At 44.8% G+C, this 18,748-nt stretch overlaps 2 protein-coding genes across 2 annotated transcripts; one reads left to right on the forward strand and one right to left on the reverse strand.

The window, feature by feature from the left end:
- Nucleotides 1–1,785: 1,785 nt before the first annotated feature.
- CSTL1 (cystatin like 1) lies at nucleotides 1,786–13,880 on the forward strand. The gene is made up of 3 exons (XM_036320970.1): nucleotides 1,786–2,004; nucleotides 12,965–13,078; nucleotides 13,791–13,880. The coding sequence occupies exons 1-3, from the start codon at nucleotides 1,786–1,788 to the stop codon at nucleotides 13,878–13,880; spliced, it is 423 nt and encodes a 140-aa protein (XP_036176863.1).
- A 1,647-nt stretch (nucleotides 13,881–15,527) lies between these two features.
- On the reverse strand, nucleotides 15,528–18,286 carry CST11 (cystatin 11). Its single transcript, XM_036320971.1, has 3 exons — nucleotides 18,062–18,286; nucleotides 17,352–17,456; nucleotides 15,528–15,611 (listed from the first exon to the last, which is right to left on the reverse strand). Exons 1-3 carry the CDS (start codon nucleotides 18,284–18,286, stop codon nucleotides 15,528–15,530), a joined length of 414 nt encoding a protein of 137 aa, XP_036176864.1.
- Nucleotides 18,287–18,748: the final 462 nt, after the last annotated feature.

The raw sequence follows: 18,748 nt of genomic DNA on the forward strand, positions 1-18,748 counted from the left end.
ACAGGGCAGAGAGACAAACCTGATAGAGTGAGGACTGACTAGGGCAGTGGTTCTCAACCTTCCTAATGCCACGACCCTTTAATACAGTTCCTCATGTTGTGGTGAACCCCAATTTCATTGTTACAAATTGAACATAATTAAAGCATAGTGATTAATCACAAAAACAATATGTAATTATATATGTGTTTTCCGATGGTCTTAGGCGACCCCTGTGAAAGGGTCTTTCAAACCCCCAAAGGGGTCTCGACCCACAGGTTGAGAACCACTGGACTAGAGGGACAGATGAGGAATCTGAAGGAGTTTGAGAAAACAGCAGAAGCAGGAAAGACACTCTGACCTCCCCATACCCTTCTCCTTTGAAAGCAAGAGATAACTGTCCCTGTGTAAGTGCCCTCCTGGTACCAGAAAGAAGGAAAACATCTTTATCACTAGAGGTGGGGAATTTAGGGCCGTGAAGGCTTTATAAACAAACCTTGAGACTTTACCACTTACTACCCCTCACCCAAACTCCTTTGTCTTGCCAATTCTTTACAAATCTATTTCTTTGTCTACAGGTATACAACCTTTCTGCTCAGAGCACTTCTTTGGGTTGCCATTCTCTTGTCAGGTCTCCCACAAAAACGTAAAAATTCAATTAAATGTGTGTGTTTTCCTCTGGTTACTCTGTCTTATACCAGTTTAATAATTCTTAGGCCAACCCAGAGCCCCAAAGAGGGTACAGGAGACATTCCTTCCCTTTATAAGCAACACCCAAACTTTAGAAATCAACTTTCTTTTTTGAAAAATATTATTTTTAATTTTTCAATTACAGGTGACAGATATTAGATACAGGTGTACAACATAGTTATTTTACATTTATATAACTTATGAAGTAATTACCTCAATGAGTAGTACTCATCTGATACTATACATAGTTATTCCGGTATTATTGACTATATTCCCCATGCTGTACTTACATCCCTGTGACTGTTTTATACCCAGCAATTTATACAATGTAATCCCTCCCCTTTTTTCACTCACCCACCATGGCCCCTCCCACTTGGCAACCATCACAAGTGCATGATTAAATTCTGAATAAGTAAAGTTCACAATGTGTTCCTCCCTCACAAGGAGGCGGGTGGGGCTTACCTCACAAAGCTCTGCTGGGCTCATACTAAGATAGCTTGAGCCAGTGCCAGGGCCTGCAGGCACAGTGAGAAATTCAGCCGGCAGAAATCTGTGGTGAGTAGCTGGCGGGGGAGTACAGAGAACCTCTAGAGAAGCATAGGAAATAGGTGATGGCTGGGTGAGATAGTTGGAACCCAAAGTAGGTAAGTAGAATGCCCCTGACCCTGTTCCATGCCCCTGATTTCTTATATCCCAGTCCAAACATCATGTTCTCCATAAGCCTTTCCCTATTTCCATGAATGGTGTTCCTCTGTCCAATACACCAGGTCTTATTGCATAGCACTGCAGGGGTCTGTTTTAGATTTTTCTTCCTTTGTAGGTGTAAAGGCAGGGAGAAGGTCTTACCCACCTTGGCAGGAGTTTAGAAATTACGCCTGTCTGAAACACCGAAGAACCGGATGGGTGTGGAAAATGACCTGACCTGAGAGTAGGTTGGACAGCCACGCAGAGAGACTTCTCTGTCTGGTCCTTCCATCAAATTGTGGGCAGGGTGTTGAGAGGAATTCTGTTTAAATGCAGGCAGCTGTCTCCGGGGAAAGGCTGCGTTGGTGAGGGCTGTGGATGAGCAGCGAGCGAGCCTGAAGGTGCAGTGGATAGGCGGTTTCTGAAGCTGCGGACATGGGAGCTGAATGCTGGAGAAACCTTCTGTTGTTGTTGGCTGCTCTGGTCCTGACGGCCAAATTGGGTCACTTTCAAAGGTGGGGAGGCTTCCAGGAGAAGTCCACAAGCAAGAAAAACATGAATTCAACACTCAGATTCTTCATTGAAAACTACAACAATGTGAGCAATGACACCTACTTATTTCGAGTAGACAAAGTACTTCAAAGTTATGTGCAGGTTTGTATCTCGGTTTCTCTGAATATGGGTAGTACCCCCATTCTTGCCCATTTTTTACATTGAATTTATTGGGGTGACACTGGTAAACAACATGATACAGATTTCAGGTGCACAATTTTACAACACATCATTTGTACACTGTATTGCAGGGGTCCTCAAACTTTTTAAACAGGGGGCCAGTTCACTGTCCCTCAGACCGTTGGAGGGCCGGACTATGGTTTAAAAAAAAACTATGAACAAATTCCTGTGCACACTGCACACATCTTATTTTGAAGTAAAAAAAAAAAACAAAAAAAAAAAACAGGAACAAATACAATATTTGTATTTGCATGTGGCCTGCGGGCTGTAGTTTGAGGACCCCTGCTGTATTGTTGTTCATCACCCCAAGTTAAGTCTCCTTCTATCACCATTTATCCGCCCCATACCCACCTTCACCTCCTCTCCTCCCCTCCCCTCAGCAATCACCACACTGCTGTCCAGTTTTCCATCATTACTTTTTCTAAATATCTTTTTTGAAAAATTTTTTTATTGATTTTGTACAGAGAGGAAGGGAGAAGGAGAGTTAGAAACATCGATCAGCTGCCTCCTGCACACCCCCTACTGGGGATATGCCCACAACCAAGGTACATGCCCTTCACTGGAATCGAACCTGGGACCCTTCAGTCCACAGGCTGATGCTCTATCCACTGAGCCAAACCGGTAAGGGCTCTAAATATCTTTCGATTTCTTGCTCTCTCCCCTCCTTCTGGCACCCCTATGATGCCAATGCTGGGCCCTTCTTTGTCTTTTGTTATAGCCTTTTTTTTTTTTTTCTATTTTGCTTAATCCTTCCACCCCCACCCGAACACCACCACCCCTCCCTGAGCTGTCTGCCTACTCTTTATCTATGAGTCTGTCTCTATTTTGCTTGGTAGTTCAGTTTGTTCATTAAATTCCACATATGAGTGAAATCATTTGTTACTTGTTTTTCTCTGACTGGCTTATTTCACTTAGCATAATATTCTCTAGGTCTATCCCTGTTGTTGCAGATGGCAAGATTTAATTCTTTTTTTATGGCTGAATCATATTTCATTGTATAGATCTTTATCTTTAACCATTCATCTATTTTTTTTCTTAATATATTTTTATTGATTTCAGAGAGGAAGGGAGAGGGAGAGAGAGATAGAAACATCAATGGTGAGAGAGAATCATTGATTGGGGGCCTCCTGCACACCCCCCACTGGGAATCAAGCCCATAACCTGGGCATGTGCCCTGACCAGGAATAGAACCATGACCTCCTGGACCATAGTTTGATGTTCAACCACACTGCCTGGGCTATCCATTCATGTATTGATGGACACTTAAGTTGCTTTTATATCTTGCTGCAATAAACATATGAATGTATAGATCCTTTTGCTTTAGTGTTTTGGGTTCCTTTGAATAAATACTTAGAAATAGAGATGTTAGGTCTTTTTTTCTCTTTTGTTATAGCTTTTGTTTTAAAGTCTATTTGGTTTGATATAAGTATTGCTACCCCACATTTTTTGTTTTGTGTTGTTTCCATTTTCATGAAATATCATTTTCCATCCCTTTACTTTCATTCTGTGTGTGTCTTATTTATTTTATTTTATTTATTATTGAATTTTTTTAGAGAGAAGAAGGGGAAGAGAGAGAGAGAGAGAGAGAGAGAGAGAGAGAGAGAGAGAGAGAGAGAGAAGGGGGAGAGAGAGAGAGAAACATTGATGTGAGAGAAGCCTCCTATATATGCCCTGACTGAGGATTGAACCTGCAACTTGGGTATGTGCCTTGATCAGGAATTGAATCCACCACCTTTCTATGTACAGATGATGCGCCAACCAGCTGAACCACACTGACCAAGCCTGTGTGTGTCTTTTGATTTGAAATGAGTCCCTTACATACATACAGCATAAAATAAGGGTCTGGTTTTGTAACCTATTCAAACACTGTATCTCTTCTGATTGGTGCACTTAATCCATTTGCATATAAAATACTTGTTGACAGATATATATTTAATGCCATTTTATTATTCATATTTTCATTTTTTTAAAAAAAATATTTTATTGATTTTTTTACAGAGAGGAAGGGAGAAGGATAGAGAGTTAGAAACATCAATGAGAGAGAAGCCTTGATCAGCTGCCTCCTGCACACCACCCACTGGGGACGTGCCCGCAACCAAGGCACATGCCCTTGACTGGAATCGAACCTGGGACCTATTCATATTTTTAATATTTTTTTTCTCTTTTTCTCCTTAAAGAAGACCCTATAAAATTTCTTGTAATACTGGTTTGGTGGTAATAAACTCCTTTAGCTTTGTCTTTTCTGGGAAGCTCTTTATTTGTCCTTCAATTCCAAATGATAGCTTTGCTAGGTAGAGTAATCTTGGTTGTAGGTCCTTGTTTTTCCTCACTTAGAATATTTTATGTCAGTCCCTTCTGGCTACAAAGTTTCTGTTGAGAAATCAACTGACAAACTTATGGGAGTTTCCTTATAGGTAACTAACTGCTTTTCTCTGCTGCCTTTAAGATTCTCTCTTTGTCTTTAACCTTTGGCATTTTATTATGATGTGTCTTGGTGTGGGTTTTTTTAGGTTCATCTTGTTTGAACTCTGTGCTTCCTGGACTTCTATGTCTATTTTCTTCACCAAATTAGGGAAGTTTTCCATCTTTATTTTTTCTAAATAACTTTTCGATTTCTTGCTCTCTCTTCTCCTTCTGGCATCCCTATGATGCAAATGTTGGTATGCTTGAAGTTATCCCAGGAGCTTCTTACACTATCCTCATTTCTTGGATTCTTTTTTCTTTTTGGTGGTCTGATTGGGTGTTTTCTGCTTCCTTATATTCCAAATTACTGATTTAATACTCTGCTTCATCTACTTTACTGTTGATTCCCTTTAATTTATTCTTTATTTTATTTAGTGTAGTCTTCATTTCTGCTGGTTCTTTTTTTACGATTTCCTTGTCTTTTTTATGCTGTTGAAGTTCTCACTGAGTTTCCTGAGCATCCTTATAAGCACTGTTTTGAACTGTGTATCTGGTAAGTTCCTTGCCTCCACGTCATTTAGTTCTTTTTCTGAAGATTTCTCCTGTTCTTTCACTTGGGATCTGTTTCTTTGTCTCCTCATATTGGCTGCTTCCCTGTGTTTATTTCTATGTATTATATAGAGCTGCTATGTCTCCTAGACTTGGTAGAATGGCCTAATATAGTAAGTGTCCTGCAAGGTCCAGGGGTACAGACTCCCCAGTCACCCATGTTGGGTGCTTTAGGTATGGCCCTTGTGTGGGCTGTAGGAGCTGTCTTGTTGTAGTTGAGTCTTAATTGCTGTTGGCATATCACTGGGAGGGATTAGCTGCAAAGACTGGCGGCAACTACAATGGGGGAGCTGCTTGCAGGGGCTGACCCCATAGAGCAGGACTTTCTTCAGTGGGGCTTTGGTGCCTGCTGAGGCTGCACCCTTAGTGTGTCACTCATGAAGGCTGTTGGGTTGTAATCTGGCATGCTATGAAGCTGTCCACCATGTGCACTGGCTCTGGGACTTCTTGGAAGGTAAAAGGTCAGCCACCACCTGTGCCCTGCTTGGGCCCAGCTTGGTCTACAGATGGTTGCTGCTTTTCCTGGACTAGGAGGTGCCCAGAAAAAGCCAAACTGTGAGCCAAACTGTGAACCAAGTCTGGCTGCCACTAGTGCTGGCCTTGGGGTCACTTAGCATTATATACAGGGTATGCAGAAGCCAGACACTGCTTGTTTGAGAGATTTTAGGAAAATCTGAAGCATGAGCCAAGAGAAGTCACTTGTATGGAAAAAAACACTGGAAACTGCTTGAATGGGCCCCAAAGTTGGGTGAGGCAGTGTCTCAGGGAATTACCAGGGCAGGGTGAACAGTGTTAGCCAGGTTGATGGAGACTTAGATATGGCACCGGACTGCCAGCTCTTTGGGCAAAAGGCTCAGCAAAGAAACAGTATCTGCCAGCACTTCTGTCTGGGAGAAAGCAGCTCCTCTAGCTTTTGTAGTCAAGATATCCCTCCTGATTTTTAACCACCATATGTGGGTATGGAACCAGTTTGTTTCATGTCTCCACCCTTCTTACCAGTCTCAACATGGCTTCTTCTTTATATCCTTAGTTATAGGACTTCTGTAAAGCTAAATTTCAGGCATTCTGAATAATGGTTGTTCTATAATTTAATTGTAATTTTTGATGTGGTTGTGGGAGGTTCCCAGTACCGCATTTACCTGTGCCACCATCTTGTCCAGGCTGTTTTCTCTAACAGTCTCATTTGGCAAAATATAAGTGTTCTCTGTAGGTTCCCCTCAACAATAGTATTTGAATGTCCAGGGCTATAAAATCTAAGTCTGGACTTTCTGGCTGTGTTCTATAGAAAATGAATTATACAGAGGTGTGGGTTTTGTTTGTTTGTTTGTTTGTTTAACAGGAGGAGACCAAGGGGAGTGAGGGCTAGGCTTCAATCAGATCATCTCTTCTTTTATTTGTTTTTTGTGTAAAATTTTCTGATATCAATTGAAGGATGATAGAGGATGAAAAAAGTTGTTTGAAAATCACTTTTGCTTGTCTAACCTCTCCTCAAGGTCAGATAGTAATGTTAAAAACAACAATTTTAACTTCCATGACTGAAAGTTTAAAAGTGCTAGCCAAAAAGAAGATTGATCTTGAGGCATGAAGTCCAAACCACCAGCAGATGGTTTGGTGGAAAAGACACATATAATCCATTGTCTTGGACTCTGCAAGCATTTTTATACATCACGTGGGGGCAGGGGAAAGAAAGATGTAAGCCTTCTGAAAGAATTTACATGAGCTACAGGAGAAGTGGTGGGAGAAAGCAGGGCCAGCTCTGAAGTAGGTGCAGAGTCTGCAAAAAGAAATGTCCATTCCTGTTGATGGGCTGCAGGCAGCATTCTGGGAAGCCCACATGTAAACAATAACTGGAGCTCCTGGAGTTTGATGGTTCCTGGCTAAAAGAATCTGTAGAAATAGCCAACTGGAAATTAATTCCAAATTCCAACGGACAGAAGGAATGTGAGCAGTCTTTTGTTAGCTGACCTTCAGTCATTAACAGATGAACAGTTCCGTCACTTTTCTCTCACTCTTTGACCTCTGTAATTTAATTTAGAACATCTCAGAATTTTCTCCTTGTCAGTAAAATATGTAAGTTAGGTAAAAGGCAATACTACATCTTAGTTCAATTATGTATTATTGAATTAATAAAAAATTTAATAGACTAGAACAGTGATTTTCAACCTTTTTCATACCATGGCACAGATAAAGTAATTAGTAACATCATGTGGCACACCAAAAAATACATTTTTTGCCTATCTGACCAAAAATATGTATAATTTTGATTCATTCACATCGGATGGCTATTGTTGTGTTGGCTGCTGTCATTCTTTTATTTGATAATCTAATGGAAAAGAAATTAGTGCCCCTGACTAAATAGTCAGGTATTGCATGTTTTAAATTTTTTTACAACACACCGGTGTGCCTCTTGCGACACATGGACTGAAAATCGCTGGACTGATAAGAGAGGAGCAGCGGGAATGGGAGAAAACAGCCAGGGCAGGGGCAGAGGGGGATGGGCAGTGTTAATGAGACACAAATGGGCCTCATAGGCATCAGCTTGTTCTTTTTCAGTAACTCACCCTTGCCACAAAATTGTGGCTTGTTAAAGCCTAACATTGAAGTGACTTAGCCACAAGGGGGCAGCCCTTGACCAACTTTCTTGTGGAAGTTGGCTTGTTCGCCTCTTGTCTTCCCAAGGATAAATCTGACCATCTCAGGTCTGTCTTGTGGAATCAATCCATTGCCATTAACAGTTACCTCTGAAAGAGTTGTTTGTGAGTAAACATGTGATGTCATTCAAATGGATGAATTGTCAGAGTGACTATACCTTTTGGTAGCTGGGTGATCTGGGGCAAGGATCCCTGGGCATCCCCACACCTGTTACGGCATGATGGTGTTTGTTCTAATACCTCACAGAGGGATGCAGGAGGTGGGCACCTTCTGAGTTTGACATCCAGATCCTCCTAATCATGGGATTTTGGTCAAGTGCCATCCATACCTGCAGCCTCAGTTGACTCACTTGCAAAGTAGGCAGAAAAGAGTGAAGCAGCATTTATGAAAACATTTGTATTATTATGATAATTCCTATTATTATTTAACAGTCAAGTCTTATAATGAATAAGAAAGCACTACATTCATTGGAATGTTAGTTAAATTTATGGCCAATGTTTTAGTTTCTCCATACATGCAGAATGTGCTGAACATCAATGCGACAGTGCTTGGCACAAGCCCTGCAAGCTGCCAACAATACTTGGATGAAACTGTCCCTTCATGAAGAACTCAGGAGCTCTGCATCCTGAGGTTCTTCCCTTAGACGTGGGGACCAGGGTGGGGGTACCGCCCTCAGGCCTCCACCCCCAGCCACACTGCACACCTTGAGGTTTTGTAGTGGCGCTTTCCTCTCAGGGGCGGTATGAGCACTCCTTCTATCACCACAGCAGAGAGTACAAGCCTTCTTATGTGGTTGGCCACTGCATTTGGACAAGGAAGCAGGACCTTCTAGGAGCTTCTCCCCTCACCAGGCAGAACTCTCTAGTGACTAGTCCCCACGGTTACTGGAAAATTCAGCCATTTCCAACACAAACCATGAATTAGTTTCACCTCTGTGTGTAGGGCTTACCTGCCACCAAAGGCTTTCCCAGTCTTTTGCCCTTGCATCTTCGGATCTTGCACTTGAACATGAGTACGACAAGAAGACAAATCACAACGACAGGAAGTGGCTCTTGTGTGCATCTCCATGGGTTATATATTCACCATTTCCATACATCATCAGAGCAAATGGGCACTATTCTTCCCATTTTCTAGACGAGGAAACTGAGGCTCAGGTAGGTGGAGGGACTCTACTTGCTCAGAAAAAGTTGGCAGGGGTTAAAGCCAGAACTTGAGCTCAATTCTTCTGTCTTCTGTTCTGACACTCTCCCAACTCCATTGCTACTTCAGAGTAATGTTCCCAACACTTGTTAAAGCATTTAATAATTCGTAATTATGTAGTTACTTTGAAATGTATTTTGTGCATTCAGTGAAATGCGTGCTTCTCTTAACCCAGTGGTTCTCAACCTTCTGGCCCTTTAAATACAGTTCCTCATGTTGTGACCCCAACCATAAAATTATTTTCTTTTTTTTTTTTATATATATTTTTTTATTGATTAAGATATTACATATGTGTCCTTGTCCCCACGTTGCCCTCTACCCCCCACCCCCCCCACCCCCGCTCATGCCCTCACCCCCCCGTTGTCCATGTCCATTGATTAGGCCTATATGCTTGCATATAAGTCCTTTGGTTGATCTTTCCCCCTTACCCCCACCCTCCCCTACCTTCCCTCCAAGTCCCGACAGTCCAATCAATGCCTCTCCGTCTCTGGATCAGTCCTTGTTCATCAGCTTATGTTGTTCATTATATTCCACAAATGAGTGAGATCCTGTGGTATTTATCCTCTCTCAAGTTCCATCCCTGCTGTGGCAAATGGTAAGAGTTCCTTTTTCTTCTTCCTCTTCTTAAAGAATACCTTTCAGCATTTCATATAATGCTGGTTTGGTGGTGATGAACTCCTTTAGCTTTTTCTTATCCGTGAAGCTCTTTATCTGACCTTCTATTCTGAATGATAGCTTTGCTGGATAAAGTAATCTTGGTTGCAGGTTCTTGCTATTCATCACTTTGAATATTTCTTGCCAGTCTCTTCTGCCCTGCATGGTTTCTGTTGAGAAATCAGCTGACAGTCGTATGGGTACTCCCTTGTAGGTAACTGACTGTCTTTCTCTTGCTGCTTTTAAGATTCTCTCTTTATCTTTTGCTCTTGGCATTTTAATTATGATGTGTCTTGGTGTGGTCCTCCTTGGATTCCTTTTGTTTGGGGTTCTCTGCGCTTCCTGGACTTGTAAGTCCATTTCTTTCACCAGGTGGGGGAAGTTTTCTGTCATTATTTCTTCAAAAAGGTTTTCAATATCTTGCCCTCTCTCTCCTTCTGGTACCCCTATAATTCTGATGTTGGTACGCTTGAAGTTGTCCCAGAGGTTCCTTACACTATCTTCATATTTTTGGAATCTCTTTTCTTTTTTCTTTTTCAGTTGGGTATTTTTTGTTTCTTTGTATTTCAAATCTTTGACTTGATTCTTGGGATCCTCTTTTCTGCTGCTGGATCTCTGTAAATTATTCTTTATTTCAGTCAGTGTATGCTTAATTTCTAGTTGGTCCTTTTTCATGTCCTCCATGGTCTCCCTATACTTATTGAGGGATTCATTAAATTTATCGGCGGTTTCCATAAAATTCTTGAAAAACCTTATAACCGTGGCCTTAAACTCTATATCCAATCGTTTGCTTTCCTCCATTTCTGCCATTTGTAACCTGTTTCTTTGTCTCCGCATTTTGGCAGCTTCCCTGTGTTGATAGAGTGGCCCTGTGGGCCAGGTGTCCTGTAGGGCCCAGTAGCTCAGCCTCCCCAGTTACCTGGGGTGGACACTCTTGGTGCACTCTTGGTGCCTTGGTTGTTGTAGAATCACTGGGAGGAATTGACCTCCAGGCCAATTGGCTGTGAGAATCAGCTGTGTCTAAAGTGGGAGAACTTCTGTGCTGAAGACACCCTTCTCGGGCAAGACTTGCTTCAGTGGGGCTTTGGTGCTCACTGAGTCTGCTCCCTGAGTGCGTCCCTTATGGATCTGAGGAGTTGCAGTCTGGATGGACCCCCTCTGACCACTGGGTACAGTGGCTCCTGGTTCTAAGGAGGTGCTAATTCAGCCTCTGCCTGAGGCCACACAGCAGGAGCCACGAAGAGGCTCAGCTGTGAAGCAATGCAAGCCGCTGCGGGGCCTTGGGCCTTCTCTTGGAAGTTCCAGGTCTGCCTGGTTCGGCTGCAGTTAGGTACATTCACATGCAAAAGCCTCTGCCGCAGCCTGGGTGGGGCGGGGTCTCAGGGAGTCAGAGGGCGGAGAAAGCAGCCATGGCCGATTCTCCGCCCGGAGTCGCGCATCTCAGTGTTCCGGTAACGGCTGCAAGCACCTCTGCGGGAAAGCCGCCTTCAAGTTCGCTCGCTGCCGGACAGACCAGCTTCTCCCCGTATGAGACCTGGGTCCCCGGAGACTTCCCGGAACCGGAGTTCAGAGCAGTCGGGAGTTTGTGATTCAAAAAGACAGCCGCGTCCTCAGGCACCACCCCCTTTCCTCGCGCGCGCGCCGCCGTACCTCTGCACTTCACCTCCGCAGCGCCTCTGGCTCTCAGCGTGCTTTTCTTTCCTTCTAGTTGTGGAATTTACACTCAGCCAGCCTTCCTGTTGTTCTGGATGATGTTTGCTCAGTCCTTTGCGGTAATTTTCAATTGTTGTGTGAGGCGATAATTTCCCGGTGTTTACCTATGCCGCCATCTTAGTTCGCTATCCATAAAATTATTTTCATTGCTACTTCATAACTGTAATGTTGCTACTGTTATGAATCATAATGTAAATATCTGATATGCAGGATGGTCTTAGGTGACCCCTGTGAAAGGGTCGTTCGACTGCCAAAGGGGTCGCTACCCACAGGTTGAGAACTACTGCCATGTAACAACTCCTAGAATAGGCATAATTATTACCTATACTCTGTCGGTGAGGAAACTAAGGCTGCTAGACCCAAGGTCACAGCATTCCTGTATGGAGAACACATGCTCCAAATCAGTTAGAGTCCTAAGCTTATGGGTTTTTTATTAACAATTTTAATGTTGACATTGTTGCAGGTGTCCCCTTTCTCCCCACCTTTACCCACCTCATCCACAGGCACCTCCCCCTCCCTTGGCCTTCACCAAACGATTGTCCGTGTCCATGGGGTATGCACGTATGATCTTTAGCTAATTGCTTCATCATCTTTATCCAGTCATCCCCACCCCTCTCCTCTCCTGCAGCAGCCAGTCTGATCCACGTGTCCATGCTTCCGGTTCTATTTTGTATATCAGATTATTGTGTTCATTAGATTCCACATCTTAGTGAGATTATATGGTATTTATCTTTCTTTGACTGACTTATTTAGCTTAGCATAATACTCTCCAGGTCCATCCATACTGTTGCAAAGGGTAAGAGTTCCTTCTTTTTTTTACAGCCATGTAGTATTCCATTGTGTAAAAATACCATAGCTTTTTTATTCACTCATCTGCTGATGGGCACTTGGGCCATTTCCAGATCTTGGCTATTGTAAATAATGCTGCTGATATTGCTCGGCCTCTCAGCCAAGCACCTGCTCCAGGGGGGGCTCCCCCTTTCCGTGACTCCCCTTCTCTTTCCAGTCTCTATGTTGTTTCTTTGGTGCTCCTTAGATAGATGTCCAACCAGCTGCACTTCTCTTGACTTTTCAAATTGATTGCAAAGTACTTGAACTGTAATTCCAGTCCTTGGCTGGGAGCAAGGGTTATGTAACTTGCATAGCTACAAGTTACACTGCAGCCCACTTGAATCCTCCAAGCTTATGTTTTGAGCTGTGTTGCTGACCGCCTCCCATCAGGTTGGCTGGGAAGGAAGGAAGAGAAGGAGGACATGGCTGAAGGGGCTGGGAGAGCAGGGGGATAAGGTGTGGCTGGTTCTATGCATTCTGAGGACCATGTGTGCAGACCTGGGGGTGCTCTGGCACTGCCAGTCAGCCAAGCTCAATGTATGAGGATGCAGGGGGGATAGGTGCGATCCATCTGTGCCCATTGCAGTGAGTCCAGTGCAGAGCCAGGGAATGGGTTATGCACATGCTGGGCACTGACCAGGGGCCTTAGTGCCTCTGTGCATCCTCAAGCTGGAGGGAGGGGGTGGGGCATGCTTGGGTGGGTGAGCCAGACCCAGGGGCGTGGCTCCTGGGGTTTCACTCTCCATTCTAGCCTTCCTTGGAGAGAGCCAGCAACTGGATGCTTTGACTCCAGACTAACAGTGCTAATGCTTTTCTGTAGCTGACGACAGGAGTGGAGTATCTGGCCACCGTAAAGATCAGCCGGACGAAGTGCAAAAAGAACAGCACAAAAAGTCATTCATGCCCCCGACAAAGCGAGAAGAAGATGAAGAAGGTATGTGGTGGCAGTCATCTGAAAAGAGACTCCTAACCAAAGGGAGAAAAGTCAAAACTTTAAAAGTTAACACAATTGGACATTGACAGATTTTACCACTGTGTGGATTGGGGCATAGCAAGGGCACAGCCCCAGGGCTGCTGAAACCACCAGAGGTGCTGGGGGTAGGAGGGAGGCTCTCTGATTGGACAGTCCCCCCCAACCTTGGCCATGGCACAGACCTGGACCCTGGCCTCCAGGTCTCCAGGACCATTCCCAGCCTTCAGTGGAAGCAGCATTTTTTTTTTTCCCATGGGGACCTTGTTCTGGTCATGGCTTGCACTCTCCAGGCCGCTGAGGATTGTTTAATTGCCTCCTTGTCTTCATGAATTTGCTCACTCTTTTCCTGGTTCCTCTGGGTGGCACCACTTACTGGCAAATATGACAGTCTCCCTGTGCCTGAGTGCATGTGTCTGGGGGACTGGGATCTGAGGAGGGCTTTTCAGTTGTACCTGCTCCAGCTCCCAAATAGCTGGGCAGAGGGAGCCCCAGGTGACATTCCTGTTCCAGGCCTTGAACCCCCTCAGTCCCTTCAGCTCCCTCCAGATGACTGAGCAGATTCTCCCCACCCACATGGCCAGTGTGCAGCCTCAGCGATGGTTCTGAACTCCCACCGAGGGTCTCGGGGCAGGAGATTTCCCTGAAAGCTGATTGTGCCTTTCTCCTTCCACAGAGCTTCATCTGCGATTTTTTGATATACACTGTGCCCTGGATCAACTATTATGAGCTTTGGAACAACTCCTGTCTGGAGGCCCACTTGTAAATGGGTTTGTGCAAAGATCCTCGATGAAAACTTAGATGGCTGTGCTGTGCATTTTCTATTACAGACCCCTGGAAGGACCTCATCCCCCTCAGCAGGGTCTCACTACACACACACTCACACATGTACACACATATGCACTAGCTCTCACACACTCACACAGCGCTCGCGCGCGCGCACACACACACACACACACACAAACCCAAACACAATTCACACACACTCACTCACATTCACACTCACTCTTGTACATAGACAAGAGTGGTCTTTAGAGGGCTGGTTCAATTTGAGCAGAAGGTTGTTATGTATTTGGAGGAATCTCATAACTTTTTCTACATCAGCCCGTATCTCTGGGGCACATCTTGACCTCTGACCCAAGCTTGAGGGAGCTCTGTTTCTTCTCAATGCACATATAATTCTGTGACTGACACATGTCTTTTTGAGTGTGTCCAAGACACCCTAGACCAGCGGTCCAGCGGTTGAACAACCCTTTCACAGGAGTCGCCTAAGACCATCCTGCATATCAGATATTTACATTACGATTCATAACAGTAGCAACATTACAGTTATGAAGTAGCAACGAAAATAATTTTATGGTTGGGTCACAACATGAGGAACTGTATTTAAAGGGCCAGAAGGTTGAGAACCACTGCCCTAGACCAACCCCCCAGTATCAGATTCACTAGAAGGATTCCCAGGACTCAGCATAGAGTCATACTCACGGCTGTGATCCATTGTAGTGAAAGGACACAGAGCTAAATTTGCAAAGGGAGAAGTAGAGTGGAGAGAGGAGCCTGGTGACTTAGTTTAAAATCCTGAATCACGTTGTTGGGTGCTGCTTATTCTCCACTGCTAATCGCCATCCATGGAAGAGGAGCCCCTACATAGCCTCCCTGCTCTTGCTGTCCTCATCACTTCTCTCCAGGAGAACTTAATCCAATTGGCCTATTTGGGAAGAAAAAACTGGGCACTGTAGTCCTGGTCCTACTCTTTCCCACGGGGCACACATTTTCCTTGTCAACTCCAGGAGAGGAGCCTCTTTGTGAAGAGACCTGCTCTGGTCCAATGTTGCTGATGCTGGGCATCTAAGTTGAATTCTAGAATTTGGTATCAGGAAGTGCACTTGCCTATCAAAATGGCACAGCTCCCAACTTAGTCCTGATCAGCAACAAAGGCCTTTTAGCTTTTGTAGTTATATTATTTCTCTGTGTTTTGCATGCTAGACAAGAAAGGGGATGTTCTTTATTGGACTCCTCAGAGATGCCATCATAGTCCATACTTGCCAATACCTCTTGTCTTAGCGTTTCTTTCCTCTTCTCTCTTCTTTCCCCTTTCTCTGTTTTGTTTTAATCTAAAGAAACCTCCTGGATGTGAGGATAGTGTTGAAGTTCTGCTACCATGCAGGTTATGCAGGCTATAAGGCCTGAAATTATTCATGTCATTTCATTTGGACCCCAAAACTGCCCTGCCCAGAAGACCTTCAGACGATATTATTATGAACTGAAGAATTTGGGGAAAAATGGAATTTTACACATTAAGAACATTAAGAGAATAGATGGACAAACATTTATTTTCTGTACAGGGAGTTACTGCTTATTGCAGGATACTTTCGCATACAGTGACCACAGGTGTGTGTGTGCTCCAGGTCACCTAGCCATTGGTGCAATTTTTGCGCAGAATTTTGTACTTTTCAAACCAGGGGACAACAAACACTGAGTAAAAGCACTCAATTTGCTAAAAAACAAAGAAACAAAAAACAATATTTTAAAAAGATAACATGCAAGGTGGAAATTTTAAAGGGGAAAGACGAGGATAGAATACTTGTGGATAGTTTATTCTTTATTGTGATTTTAATCACTTGATAGTATTAGAGTTGAGGTCATTCCAGAAAATGCTCTTCTGTTTGTAGTTAAACTTAGAGACTAGAAATAAAGTGCCCCCCCCCACCCCCGCATATATTCACTGATTGATTTCCCTTTTCATTTTTACTTGTGTTGTTTACTTCACACTTTTTCTTCCTTGACCTGTACTGGCTTCATCAATCCATTCATCCATCCTCTCATCCATCTCCATCCATCCTTATTTCCATCAATATAGCCTTCCTTTTTTTCACCCAGTCCATCCATCTTTTCTTTCTTCCTCCCATCCTTCATTTATCCATTTATATACTCATTCATCACACCCTCTCTCTCTCACTCTGCCCCTATTCTCTCTCAAGATATTCTTTTTAACTTCCTTCTTCCTCCATAATGAAAAATCAATCAATAAATTTTGCACATTATCATTTTATAGTGTCAGCTTGTTTTCCTGCTCTTCATTGGAAAGTCCAGGCTGGGGGATGTGGTGCTGGTGGGAGGGTTAAGTATGCATTTACATTTTTCCTAAAATAGAAATCAGAATACTAATTCCACCAATTAAATTAGTCATATCAATAAGATCCTCTAATTTTACTTTACTGCTGTCTTCAATTACTTTGTTATAGATTTCATGATCTTCTTCAGGGAAGAACTAAAAAAGTCCATTTTGCTAGATTTTGAAGAATTATTTGTGACGAAAGTGCAGAGGGAGCTCCTGATCACAGGTTTCTACATTGAGAACACCCCAGGCCATTACAACCAGGGTCACCATATAATTGATGAATCAGGACATGTTGTAAGCAAATGGGGATGCCATTAGTGATGACACAAAGAAGCTAGGTGCAAGTCAGGACTATCCAGGCAGGGTGGGACATAGGATCATCCTCATTCTAACTCATTTGGGTAAAAGAAGTGATTTGCAGGGCCTGTGAGCTTTGAGACCTTCAAGGCCCTATACAAGTGGGCCCATCCAGACTACACACTGCAGCTATGCATGTCTGGCCAGCCTCCCTCCGATGTGACAACACTGGGTGGGAATGAGGCATGGAGGGGTGGGGGGGAGAGGGAGGAAGGAGAGGACTAAGTCACTGTTGTGGGAGTGGCTCCTCAGCAGATCACACGCATACAGGTTTGACCTCCCTTACCCCAACCCACTCCTACCACCCATTAAACTATCTCTGAACTCAATTTCTTATTTCCTCTCCCATTTTGCCTCCCACACTGCTGGATGAAAGGGACAGAGGCCAGTAGCCCAGTGGTTTTTGTGTTAACTTCAGGCTGATATTCAGAAATTCATCAGGGCACACCGTGAGGTCCCACTGGCTGCTGAAATAGCTAACTACTTCCTTCAGCCGCAGAGTGTTTCCCGGAGCTCAGACACTTCGCTTCCCCCTCTCAACCCTTTCGACCTCCCCATTATTTTTCCAGCAACGAAGGAGCAGCACCTGCCAGGCACCTTCGCTGCTCTGTTTTGAGAAAGCAGGTGTTGGTTACCCTCCTTCCTTTTTAAGTGAGCTCAAATATAGCCCCAATAATTCCACCCCACACCATCCCAAAACCAGAGGCAAACCCCACTACAAATGAGTTCGCCCTGAGTGAAGGCGTATTCGCCCAGTACCTTGTAAAGCTCCCCTTCCTGAAAGCTGCAGTTGTTGGCCTCCAGCCTTGGGCAGGTGGTCCGCCGCATCTCGAAGTTCACGTGGTACTCCATGTGGTCGGTAACCTGTGGGAAGCAGGCGACAAGGAGACACAAGGATTTCTCCTTCTCCATAGCTTCTGGGGGCGGGACCTCTTTCCCGTGGTGCCAAAGGGCAAGGACCCCATCCTAGGTAGAGAGATGGGCCCCTCTCTCCCCTAACCATCTGACTCCCATGCCTCCTTTTGTCATTTGAGGACAACTCACTAGAAACCATTCTGTGGGCAAAGCCATCCCTTGGAAAACCCAAAGGATGCCAATGATTCCGGTACAGGGTCTGCAAACTATGTCTACAAAAGACCAGAGAGTAAACATTTAGCCTTTGGGGGCATGTGTCCTCAACCCTGCAATTACAGCGCAAAAGCAGCCCCACAGGACATGGCACACCTGGAACCAATGAAACGAACCACAGAGGCAACAACAGGCAGATTTGGCCCTCGGGCCACAATGTACCGACTCCTGGTATTGGGCACCACTTAAGCAACTTAACTTTATCAGTGAACTTAGGTTTCTCTTCAGATGCCCACTTCTCATTAAATGAGGCTGAATTTCACGTGAATAGGCTTGCCCCAGAGTGTCAGCAGTCCCCTGGCATAGGGGCACGGGGAAGAGGGGGAGAGGAGCCCACTGACCAGCTTCTTGACCTTCAGGACACGCACAATCCGGAAGTTGTACTTGTCATCACTTTCCTGGTTGAACTCACTGGTCACATACTCCAAGGTGGTTACCACGAAGGCTTCTGATGCAGGCACTTCTTGGACACTAATAAAGGTTTTCTTCCTTTCTTGGTAGGCAATGGCCACCAGGGCCACCAGAATGGCCAGTAGAAGCTGTGGGGCCTGCCTGGGTCTAGCCATTGCCCCTCAGCTCAGGGGGTCTAGGAAGAGCTCCCTCCACGTCCTGGTTCCCAGGGACCCTGACTGGCCTGGTGGATTTAAGCCCATGCATGGTGGACGCCCACAGCTCTCCTCCCCCTCTCTTCATCCGCAGCTGAACCTGATGAGCAGGGGAGATTGTGCAATGGTTGGCAAGCTCACCCTCACTTCCTCTTACCCTTTTGCATCCATTTGTGTCTTTTACTCATACACCCATGTAAACACCCATCTCCTCTTTTGGGGGTTATTCTCTCGGCAACACCCCCTCTCCTCTGCTGCCCCAGCATTATCTGGGTGGAAGCCTGGCCAGGGGCCTCTGTTCACTGAGCTCGCCTCGGCTAGGGATGTGGGAGGTCTGGAGCGACAGGAAGCACTTGAGACACAGGGGATGCGGATGTCAGGGCAGTGGGGCATGAACAGGTGAGCGGGTGAACACCACCACAT

This window comes from Myotis myotis, unplaced genomic scaffold, assembly GCF_014108235.1.
Source record: "Myotis myotis isolate mMyoMyo1 unplaced genomic scaffold, mMyoMyo1.p scaffold_m19_p_9, whole genome shotgun sequence".
Taxonomy (NCBI): Eukaryota; Metazoa; Chordata; class Mammalia; order Chiroptera; family Vespertilionidae; genus Myotis; species Myotis myotis.